Below are 11,372 nucleotides of genomic sequence, written 5' to 3'. Positions count from 1 at the left end.
CTGTTAAAGGAAAAACATATTGTGTGCCTTCGTCAAAGCAACTGACGGAGACGGAATCAAGGAATCAGTGAATACCATCAATCAGCACAATTATAGATCAATCAGCATTCAATGTATTTAATGTAATTAATATTTCCGTTGTAACTCTATCCCTATATAAAGGGACTATGAAATGAAATGAGTAGACTATTCCAATTGTCATTTTACTTCAACACGTTATCAGCACGCTCAGAGCAAATAGTCAAGATAAAAAAACTCTCGTTTTGAAAAAAAAACCCTAAAAGAAATAACTTTTCTTTTCTGCCGCCATCCAAAAAAAAAAAAAAACCGGCCTCCTCCCCTCTGCAGTCCAGACCGGCCCGGCCTCCATCTCCCTTGCAGCAGATCTGCTTCATGCTCAGATCTGCTTCTTGGAAGTCGGTCACTTTTTTTTGTTGTTGCAACAAACAGATCTATCCGTATGTTCTTACTTTTGATTCTCCTGCTTCTGCTTCTTGTTAAATTCTAGGCCTTTCTGATATTTGAATCATCAAGATTCGATTTTCAGGGTTTTATCTTTCATTTGAAAGATTATTAATTTAGAATCTGTATTGGTTTGATTTGCATTTCTTCATTTTTTCCGCCATCAAGATCAAAGAGTTTAGAATTGCATTCACGATCGTGTATGCTATTGCTTTGCAGTTCATAATGTGGAGGTTCAAGCCTTTTATGCACAAGGAGCCAGCTGGCCTCGAAGGCCGCTCCATTGACGTCGGAACTCTCAAGATTCAGGTGAAGAATGTCATTGCCGAAGGAGGGTTCTCTTGCGTTTACTTAGCTCGGGACCTTGTCCATACCTGAAAGCAGTATGCTTTGAAGCACATCATATGTAATGATGAAGAGTTGCTGGAGTTGGTGATGAAGGAAATCTCCGTCATGAAGTTACTCAGAGGGCATCCCAATGTTGTCACTCTCTATGCCCACGCCATCATGGATTTGGGCCGCACAAAGGAGGCACTCCTTGTCATGGAATATTGTGACAAGTCTCTGGTTACCGTACTCGATAGCAGAGGAGCTGGCTTTTTTGATGAGAAACAGGTCCTTGCAATCTTCAGAGATGTGTGTACTGCAGTTTTTGCGATGCACACACTGTCCCCTCCCATTGCTCATAGGTACTTTGGCCGGAACTTGACTTTTTAATGTGTATCTTCCTACTTTCCTTTCGGCACTTTGAGGGTTTTAATTCACCCATAACACTTTCTTATAAATTGGTTTTGGTTGGCCCTTTGTTTTACTGGCTACTAGTCGTGTTTCATGACAAGTATCAAAAGAAACTCATAATATTTGTACAACCATTAGCACCTTCTTTTGTCAATCAGATATATTAGCAACACATTGATGCCTATTAACCTTCAAGTTACAGTTCTTTTACCATTACCTTCAATTGTAGTCTATTTTAATTTTATGTGAGATGAAAGTGAGAAGAGTTTGATTAATCAAAATTTTATACTTTTTATTCATGAGTTCCTATGAACTTTTAATAGTTGGTGTTTTAATAATCAATTGCATTTTCAGGGATTTGAAAGCTGAGAATCTTCTGTTGGGGCCGGATGGACTGTGGAAATTGTGTGATTTTGGAAGCACCTCTACCAACCACAAGCGCTTTGAGAAGCCTGAAGAAATGGGTATTGAAGAAGACATTATCAGAAAGCACACAACACCTGCCTACAGGGCCCCTGAGGTTGAGCATAAACCCTTGTTTTTCAATATTTCAACATAATCACTTCAATTTTTAGAATGTTTGATTCATTTCTTTCTCCTTCTGAATTAGATGTGGGATCTATTTCGGAGAGAACTTATCAATGAGAAAGTAGACATATGGGTAAGTAGATTGGTCCTCCAGATCATTAGTAATTCTGAATAGTTGAACACTTACATTAAAATGTGACCTGGAGCTGAAACAACACTATCATTTGTAGGCTCTTGGCTGCCTTCTCTTTCGCATTTGCTACTTCAAAAGTGCATTCGATGGAGAGTCAAAGCTGCAGATCTTGAATGGAAACTATCGCATTCCTGAGTTACCTAACTATGGCTCGTCGATTACCGATCTCATCAGAGACATGCTTCAGGCATCACCAGACGACAGACCAGATATCACGCAGGCAAGCGCTTTGCTTGATTGGCCATTCATCTCCATGAATTTAGGTTAGTTTTAGATCATTCGAGTCCATGCAACAATAGGTGTGGAGATTCTAATACTAGTTACTGATTCTTTTTTCCCTCTTCTGTGGTGACAGGTGTGGTTTCGTGTTAATGAGCTGTTACCAGTTGGTTTACAGAAGTCTTTACCTGATAGGCCACCCGAAATGCACTCTGCTGGAAAACATGAAGGTGAGCAACTGAGCATGGCATCTACCAAAACTTTTTTTATTCTCCTTATTTATTTTAGCTATTATATATATATATATATATATTTTTGAAAATGTAGCTTAAACTTTTTTCTTTGGTATCAGTTTACTTTTTATTCCTTAAGTACTTGACATGAAGTTTAGACCTTACTTCTAGCCTTTTCCGTTTCAAAGAAAACCTGGTTTTAGTTTTTACGTGTCTTGCTACTTTACTAAAACTACATCAAAAGTATTAATGGCAACCAGAGAAATTAATAAAATATAAGAAGCTTTCAGTTTTGAAGTGACTATTATTGCAAATCTGCAGGTTTTTCAAGGCCCGCAAACAAGTCGCCTGAAATGCCTCGTAGAAGCCCACCCCCACCACCTTCAGTGGGAGAATCAGCTAGAAATCCATCACAAACGTCAAATATGTCCAAGGCAGGGGGAGGTGGAGGGCCACTTGGTGCATTTTGGTCCACTCAGCATGCTGAGGATTCAGTTGTTGTTGAAGAAAAGACTGCACCTAAGTTTGATGATTCTAATCATCCTTTACCCAAGAACAGTGCCCCTGCAAAAGTGGAAAATACACCAACCTATGCTGCATGAAGAAACTCACACGTGAAATCGCACAAGCATGAAGATGGAATTCCAAAGGACATTGAAATAAATTTCTTCCAGAAGCATACTGACCATGGTGCTGAGAGACTCATCCTCACGTCTTTATTATTTTCAATCAAAACATACAATGGCGAGGACATAAAACCAAACCTCGTAAATTAAAAACTGCAAGCATACATTTGTTGTAAAACAACAATAAACTAACTAAATAGTACCCTCCGAAACCCACTCACTTCAAACTTAGCAATAACAGAATCATTATCAATGCTATCGGCAATTCTTTTTCGATGTAGAGAAACATCAAATCATCAAGAAACTCATCTTCCATCGTTTGAAGTTTGTTTTTTATGATGTTCATAGATGAAAATGCTCTCTCTGTTGTTGCTGTAGAAACTGGCAAAGTCAGCACAAGATAAATCAATCTATAAATCATAGGAAAGAATGCTGACTTTCTTGATTCAACTAATCGCTGACACAAATCAGACACAGTAGTTGTCTTGGCAAATCTTGGATACCTGCTAGAAAAAACCCACATTCCATATGTAGAGCAAGCATATCATATAATGTAAAATCTTGAGGATAAAACCTCAAAGCAAGATTGCAAACATCTTCACATATAAATGATCGAAAATGATCACGTGGATCAAATGTAGCACTAAGAACAAGGAGCTCTAACAAATTATATGTAAAACTACTATCCAACTCTGCCAACTGAAAGTCTATCACAACATTAAGTATATTGATCTGATAATAATGCTCATTTGTAATATTTTGTTCACGAGCCCTTGTACCTTTCTTGTAAGGAGCAGACTGATAGGAGCGTAATTATACATTGTTTATATCAAATTCCTTTATATTTTCATTGTTAGTTCTTGATATTATCCAGTTATTTACTTTTTTATTTACTTTGTTTATATGTTTTATAGGTATTTTAGAGTAAAGAAGAAGAAAAGAACCAAAAGAGGGATTGAAAGTCAAAATCAGCAAATCTGCCTGTGCAGAACAGTCAACTTCGACAGAGTACTGAGAGCAGTTTAGGACGATCCAGATAATGATGTTTATATTGATGGAAAGCCTCGGATGTCTAGTTTCCAAAGCTTTTTACGGTTCATGAATATGATTTTTCTAGAAGAAGTTATGACCAATTTAGTACAAGGAGGTCAGGCTGCACGCGAATCTGAGTCCAAACAAGGAAAGATTGTCTCCTAGAGCTAAAAGGGAAGAAGAATTAAAAGTCCTTATTTAATTAGAGATCAAATTCCTTAGTTCTTGGAGAAGAAGAAGTCTTGACGCAATAACTATATAAAAAGGAGTCTAGGGCATCATTGTAGACATCTTTGGATGCACAACATCAGTCCATTGCCGCCATCGTCTCCTCCCTCTCTTTTCATGTTTTATTTTATTTCTTTTATGTATTGCTAATAGTTTTTGATAGTTAGGGGCTGCCTAAGCCCTAAACATGTGTAAACTAAGATCTTGACGTTAATTTTATAGTTTATTGGATATTGAATGTTTGTTAATTCATGGTTTCTCATTGATAAATTCTGGTTTCGTTTATTATGGTTGCAAACGTAGTAAGCATGCTAGGATTTTATTGCTATAATTTCGTGTTTAGATCATCATGTCAAGCATGTTATCTAGTGTAGCACATGAGTGACTTGAGACTCATTCATATGATTTAGCATCTAGGTAGATTAGGACAACATCAGTACCGAAATTGCCTAGCTTTATTCATAACCTTTTTGTTCTTAATGACTTTTGACTTGAGAGCTATGCGAGAACATCACTCTAGGTTCCATGTTAGAAGCTAAGTTAGGATGCAGACATCATGCACTTAACATATCAAGTATGAAAGGTTAATAGGTTAAGTTCAACACATCATTGGCTTAGCTTGAGTAAAGACATTCAATTGAAAAGAAGCATATAGGTTAACAAATCTTAGGTGAAACACGGTCTAATGGTGTATGGTTGTTCCTAGCTATTGTTAATCTCATCTATTTCAAAAATCCAAAAACAGTTCTTTTATTTTCTTCACTTCTTGTTCTCTGTATTGTTTTATTTATTTAGTATAGTAAATCAACTCTGATTCCCCTGAAATTCTGTGTGAGTCATTCTTAGTGTGTCTAGTTCGTGTCTGTAAATTTTCATAATTTTTCATTGAGTCTAGATAGGGTTTTTAATTTCATCTTTATAAGAGGTCAGTTTTAGTGTTTTGTCTGTTTTCGAGTCTAGATTTGCATATTAAGCACAATCCTCTGCGGGAGACCCCTTTTTTCCCATACTACGATTGACTGATATTTGTGATTGTAGGGTTAAATTATTACGCCTATTTTAGGCAGGGGCGGATCCAGGATTGAAACTTTGGACGGGCTGAGATTTCTTCAACAAAAAAAAAATATATATATATATATATATATATATTATAGAGAATCTCGACGGTGCGAGAGAATTTTATTAATTTAAGAAAAATATACACCTAGTCAAGGGGGGATGTAGTGAGCCTTACCCTTCAAATGCATATCTATACAAAACTAAAAAACAAAATCAATAACAAAATAAACGTGCAATGCAATACAAGAACCTAAACTAACTAAATCTAACTCTACGAGTTCCACAAGCTTCAAACTCTTTGATCACCGATTCATTGTCAATAGATTCAGCATATTCCTTCTCAATATGAAGGACCATACAATCACCAAGAAACTCATCTTCCATCTTGTTTCTAAGTCTATTCTTAATGATGTTCATAGCTGAAAATGCTCTTTCAGTGGTCGCCGTAGAAACAGGAATAGTCAAAACTAGACAAATCAATCTATAAAGCATAGGGAAAAATTCTGACTTCCTTGTTTGAACCAACATTCTGCACAAATCAGAAATGGATTCCAAATTCTGGAACTTTGGATCACTACGCATATCTTTCTCATAAAATGCACACTCTAATTCTAGAGCAAACATTTCACTATCAACAAAATCTTCAGGATAAAACTTCTTTACAAGATTGCATGCATCTTCAGTTTTAAAATTTCTGAAGTTATCACGAGGATCCAAGGTTGAGCTAAGTATAAGAAGTTCAGATGTTTGGTCTGAGAATCTTCTATTCAACTCACTCAACTGAAAATCAATTAAAGCATTGAAGACATCTATATGGTAATGATGCTCAATTGTAATGAAATCTCTTTGTTGGCAACGACGACCTGTACCATCCTTATAACGAGCATTCATATCAGGCATATCAATATCATGCTTTTCACAAAAAGTTTCAACATTTCTTACCAAGTCATCCCAGCCTTCTTCTCTCATCTCTTGAAGAAATGATTTTGTATGTTCAACAAACTTCATAGCATGTACGAAGTCAAGAGATTTTCGCTGCAATGTCTGACAAAGAACTTCAGTAATTTTCATCAATTTGTGCATTAGAAGCAAGCAGAACACAAAATCAAAAGACATCATAGCTTTAAGAACAGCCACAGCTTCTCCTTGCAATTCCACGGGTCCTTGGTCAATCATATCATTAAGAGTTTTTTTTATTGAACTAAACAATTCAATCAAACTCTTAATTGAACGAAAATGTGAGCTCCAGCGTGTAGCAGCAGCTCGTTGCAAAGTATAGACTTGATTAGCACCAGTACCTGTTTGAAGTTGGCCACAAGCTACCAAATCTGCAATTTCTTCCTTTCTCACAACTTGTAATGCAGAATGACGCTTAGCAGAAGAATCAGCAAAATTCACAATTAAACTTAGAGTTGAAAAAAAATTGCCAAATCTCATACACCCCTTTAGCTGTAGCATTCAATGTCAATTGCAAGCGGTGAGCAAAACAATGCACATAATAAGCATAAGGACACTCTTGAAGAAACAGTGCTTGTAACCCATTATAAATACCTCTCATATTGCTAGCACCATCATATCCTTGACCACGCATATTTCTCACTTGAAGATTGTACATAGTAAGTACTTTAGAAATCTCATCTTTAAGAGTTTGTGAGGTAGTGTTAGGAACACTCACAATCTTAAAAAACCGCTCTCGAATAATACCTTGACAATCAACAAACCTCAAAATAATGGCCATTTGTTCCTTACTAGATGTATCTACTGCTTCATCAACAAGAATACAATATTTAGAATCTCCAACTTCTTCACGTATCTTGTTCCTCACTTTATTACCAAGAATATTTAGAAGTTGCTTTTGAATTGATGGACTAATGTACTTGGCATTTCCGGGAGCATTTCCCAAAACAACTCTCTCAACCTCTACACTCATTCTTGAAAAAGATTTTAAGACTTCTCTAAAATATCCCGCATTCAATGAGTTTTCAGTTTCATCATGGCCTCTAAAAGGAGCTCCTTGATTAGCTAGCAATCTTACACTTTCTATTGAAGCCTTAAGCCTCAATCGATTGTCCTCTATATCCTTACTACATTTTGACTGAAAAATTGTTTCAATTTGTTTGGTAGGATTTCTTAATAAATCCCATTTTTGCATTGCAGCATGATGGGGAGAATTAAGGCCTCCTACATGCTTCATCAACACATTATCACCACCACAAACCCTCTTCCAAGCCTTAAACCCATCAACGGTGAATGCTGGATAGTGAGAATCTTCAGTGTCAAATAGAAAACAAGGAAAGCAATATGCTCTATCAAGAGCAATTGAATATTCAAGCCATGGATTATCCTTGAACCAAGAAAACTGAAATCTACGTGGTTGACTCCCTTGTTCAGTGAATGGAAATTCTAACTGAGGTTGAAATGGACCCAACAAAACATAGGCTTTTCGAATACTATCACGCTCATTCACTGGATATTTCCATATGGCACAACGCAATCCAGGATCACGTTCAAGACCGTTGATATTATTTTGTGGTTCAGGAATGGAAGGTTGAGGTTCAACATCAATATTTGGAGAGGATATGGAAGGTTCAGAAACTACATTTGAACTTGAAGACTCAACATTTGTTCTTTTAAACCATGAGTCAATGAATTTTGATCGCTTCGGTTTTGGCTCATGATTTGACATGTTACTCTAACACCTATAAATTAAGAAAATAACTTTGAATCAACTACTTTTCATAATAACTAATTTAAGAAAAATAAAAACCACAATATAAGTCACAATTATATGCACTGATGCACTGATGCACAATGAAACTATGAAAGGAAAAGAAATAAGCAACTCAGATTTGTAGAACCGCTTGACAGTTAATCAATTAATCAACTTAATCACATCACATTTAACCCACAGTCCACAACAATTAAACAATAAAATGTTAAATTGCAGATTTGCATACCAGACGATGAGACGATTAGACGAAGATGAGTTCAATCCATGAAATCTTCATTCTTCAATGAGTTCAATCCATGAAATCTTCACCTGAATACAACCCAGGAACATGAATTTCACATCAATCCTTAAACCCTATAAATTGCCCCAAATTGGATTGATTCAATTAATTAAACAAAATCTTACATTGAATCAATGAATCATTGCCTCAAATTGATGTTGATGTCTTGGAGAAGCCGAGAATTCCAGAGCCCAGAGGCCAGAGCTGCAGATTTGCAGAAGTTTAGAAGAGGTCCAGAGGAGGAGGAGCTGAGGACGAGGAGCCTGGGAGTGTAATCGAACTGATGACTGATGAGGACTGAGGAGGAGGAGGCTGGGAGCCTAGGAGGGTAATCGAAGTGATGAGGAGCCGAGGAGGAGGAGCCTGGGAGCCTGGGAGAGTGGGAGCGAAATCGACTTGTACGGTGTGATGACTGATGAGGACTGAGGAGGAGAGGGGCTGACCAAGTGAATAAGTGATGAAGGGCGAGTTAGTCGACTCGAACGGGCTGGAGTTATATATAATACACTTATACCCAACTAAAATATATATATATACATCTAGGTTTTTTTTTTTGTCCAAAATCTTCGGACGGGCTATAGCCCGCCCCACATACATACTAGATCCGCCCCTGATTTTAGGTGTATCACAAACATATCTGGCATAATAATAGCATACAACAAAATGATTCAACCCTCATAATCAAATCATCCAACCATCTTCTCCCATATCTTGAAATTTTGATTTTGTTATTGAAAGAAAATTGAGAGCATTCAAGATGTCTATGACTTTTTTTTGCAATAACTGATAAAGAAAATCAGTAATCTTCATGACATCATGCATCAAAAGCAAGCAAAACACAAAATCAAAATGCTTCATTGCCTTACGTACACTCTTTGCTTCTCCTTGTACTTTATTTGGTCCATTTGCAACTGAATTTGCAAGAGTTGTTCGGGTAGCTACAAATAACTTAATCAAACTTGAAATAGAGCGAAGATGTGAACCCCAACGAGTAGCCCTTACTCGTTGCAAAGTGCAAGTCTGATTAGCACATCTACCTGTCTCAAGTGCTCCAGTAGCCACTAAATATGCAATTTCTTCTTCTCTAATAACTCTTAGAGCTGAATGTCTTTTTGCAGAAGAATCAACAATTTTACAATCAAATTTAGTGTTGAAAAGTTCCCAAATATTATGCACCCCTTTAGCTGCAGCATTAAAGTTAATTGTAAGCGATGAGCAAAGCAATGAACATAATATGCAGATGGACATTCTTCACAAAACAAAGCTTGTAAACTATTAAATTCACCCCGCATGTTGCTAGCACCATCATATCCTTGCCCACACATATTTTCTACTTGAAGATCATATTGAGTAAGGACTTTGGATATCTCATCTTTGGATAATCAAAGGAGAGACCCAAAAATGATAACCCCAAGCAAAACTAATAGTAAGCAGTACACAAACAAACCCAAAACTGATAGCCCCTAAACAAACCCAACAATCCCAATCCTCAACTTATACACAAAACTCAAAATCCCAACTCACAATTACATGGAGGGCGAAAACTCCTCCAGAAACCCAGGCAATCACTCGGTCAATCCAGTCTTTCGCTGACTCTGCAAGAAGCCAAGAATCTCTGCAAATCTGCAATGTCAGCTGAAATGGGAAGCTCAAGTGAAATGGAATATACCCAGAATCAAAACATAAGTGGTCAAGTGGCTCTAAGGTTAAATTTGGTTCTTAAATCAGTGAGATAGCATAGAGATGCAAATAATTAATAAAAAAATGGAGCAACCCACATTAAGAAAATCGAACAAGATAAGAAATTGGCGTAAAGGAGAGTGAGAGAAACCTTGGGCAGTTGGGCATTAGATCGGGCAATGGAAGGGAGAGGTGGAGAAGAAAAGGCGAAGGAGGGTCTGATATTTCCATTGAGTGCGGTGAAGAGAGGAGAGAAGCACTAGACCTCTTGACCATAGAGGAGAGAAGTGAGCTGCTGTGGCTGGGGGAGTACGCGACTTTTACCTCCCAGTACTTTTTTTTTCCTTTTTTTTTTTTTTTGGGTATGGGCTGAAGGTAGACACACACACACACACTTAGTGGTTTTTTGCCCAAAAAATTATCTAGGCTTGAGCCCATATAGCCCGCCACTTACTTCCACCCCTATATCGATCAATGCATCCATAGTTATTTCTTCACTATACTACTAACTAAGGTCTCTAAGTTTTACAATTCATTCAACTAGTTTCTGTTGTGCCAAGTTGCCAACTGTTAATCAAAGTAGCTAATGTTAATAATATTTGTTTAACAGTTTTTATAAGAGAAAAATTCAGCATTAGTGCCTAAACTCTAGTGCCAAGACTAATTTGATACTCAAACTCTCAACTATACCAAAGTGATACATGAATTCTTATTTTGGTATTGACGTGATACCTCTGTCCAATTTCCATGATGGCTACGTCAAATTGATGACATGGCAAACACGTGGGAATACAAAATGGGCAAAAGACTAAAATAATAGCCTTTTTAATTTTTTTTTTATTCTATCTTTTTTATTTTTGAGAAATTTTTAATTCTATATTCTTCTTCCTCAATTCAGAATCCTTCTCTTTTTCTACGAATTCTCTCTTCCTTGATAATGCAAATGGCTGTTACGAAACTCTTGATAATACTGTACTGTGCATGTAGCAGATGACAAGAACTCTCACTTGAAAAAGCTTGACAAGGCATTTGAGAACCTGAAAGTATTCAAGGCGGACTTATTTGGATTATGAATCCCTTTGCTCGACAATTGAAGGATGTGATGGAGTATTTCATGTTGCTAGTCCTGTTCCCTCCGACAGTGTACCAAATCTTGAGTCAAGTGTGTCTCTCATTGTCCTCCAATATTAGTACTTGCAATAGTTAACATGCTCAATCGAATTAATCCTAAGTTATTTCATCAATCGTACTTCCCTTCTCAATCTGATCTTTTTTTTTTTTTCCTTTTCACCAACAATCATACTGCAATTGAAGACCTTCACTCAAATCGTGTCCTCAACTCCTCATTGGTGTTAAGGAGACC

General features: G+C 36.9%; 2 protein-coding genes across 3 annotated transcripts; one reads left to right on the top strand and one right to left on the bottom strand.

Moving 5' to 3' along the window:
- Positions 1 to 318: 318 nt before the first annotated feature.
- LOC112196488 (probable serine/threonine-protein kinase DDB_G0276461) lies at positions 319 to 3,102 on the top strand. The gene is made up of 7 exons (XM_024336849.2): positions 319 to 458; positions 682 to 1,151; positions 1,555 to 1,720; positions 1,811 to 1,861; positions 1,959 to 2,141; positions 2,277 to 2,370; positions 2,695 to 3,102. The coding sequence occupies exons 2-7, from the start codon at positions 898 to 900 to the stop codon at positions 2,973 to 2,975; spliced, it is 1,029 nt and encodes a 342-aa protein (XP_024192617.1). The 5' UTR covers positions 319 to 458; positions 682 to 897; the 3' UTR covers positions 2,976 to 3,102.
- Positions 3,103 to 5,410: 2,308 nt separating this feature from the next.
- On the bottom strand, positions 5,411 to 8,580 carry LOC112190713 (zinc finger MYM-type protein 1). 2 transcript variants are annotated; one of them, XR_005804505.1, is made up of 4 exons: positions 8,455 to 8,580; positions 8,276 to 8,358; positions 7,824 to 8,017; positions 5,411 to 5,605 (listed from the first exon to the last, which is right to left on the bottom strand). XR_005804505.1 is itself a non-coding variant. In XM_040512558.1 (3 exons), the coding sequence occupies exon 3, from the start codon at positions 8,002 to 8,004 to the stop codon at positions 6,703 to 6,705; it is 1,302 nt and encodes a 433-aa protein (XP_040368492.1). In that variant the 5' UTR covers positions 8,005 to 8,017; positions 8,276 to 8,358; positions 8,455 to 8,580; the 3' UTR covers positions 5,931 to 6,702. The 2 variants fall into 2 exon arrangements, 1 of the variants encoding a protein (XP_040368492.1); XM_040512558.1 differs by lacking the exon at positions 5,411 to 5,605 and having other exon boundaries at positions 5,931 to 8,017.
- Positions 8,581 to 11,372: the final 2,792 nt, after the last annotated feature.

Source organism: Rosa chinensis, chromosome 1, assembly GCF_002994745.2.
Source record: "Rosa chinensis cultivar Old Blush chromosome 1, RchiOBHm-V2, whole genome shotgun sequence".
NCBI lineage: Eukaryota > Viridiplantae > Streptophyta > Magnoliopsida > Rosales > Rosaceae > Rosa > Rosa chinensis.
This window is presented reverse-complemented; position numbering and strand designations above follow the sequence as displayed.

Coding starts and splice junctions, on each gene's coding strand:
- LOC112196488 (XM_024336849.2), top strand. CDS start 898: ATGAAGGAAATCTCCGTCATGAAGTTACTCAGAGGGCATCCCAATGTT. Junction 2,142..2,276: donor ACAGACCAGATATCACGCAG/GCAAGCGCTTTG, acceptor CTGTGGTGACAG/GTGTGGTTTCGTGTTAATGA. Junction 2,371..2,694: donor CTCTGCTGGAAAACATGAAG/GTGAGCAACTGA, acceptor GCAAATCTGCAG/GTTTTTCAAGGCCCGCAAAC.
- LOC112190713 (XM_040512558.1), bottom strand. CDS start 8,004: ATGTCAAATCATGAGCCAAAACCGAAGCGATCAAAATTCATTGACTCA.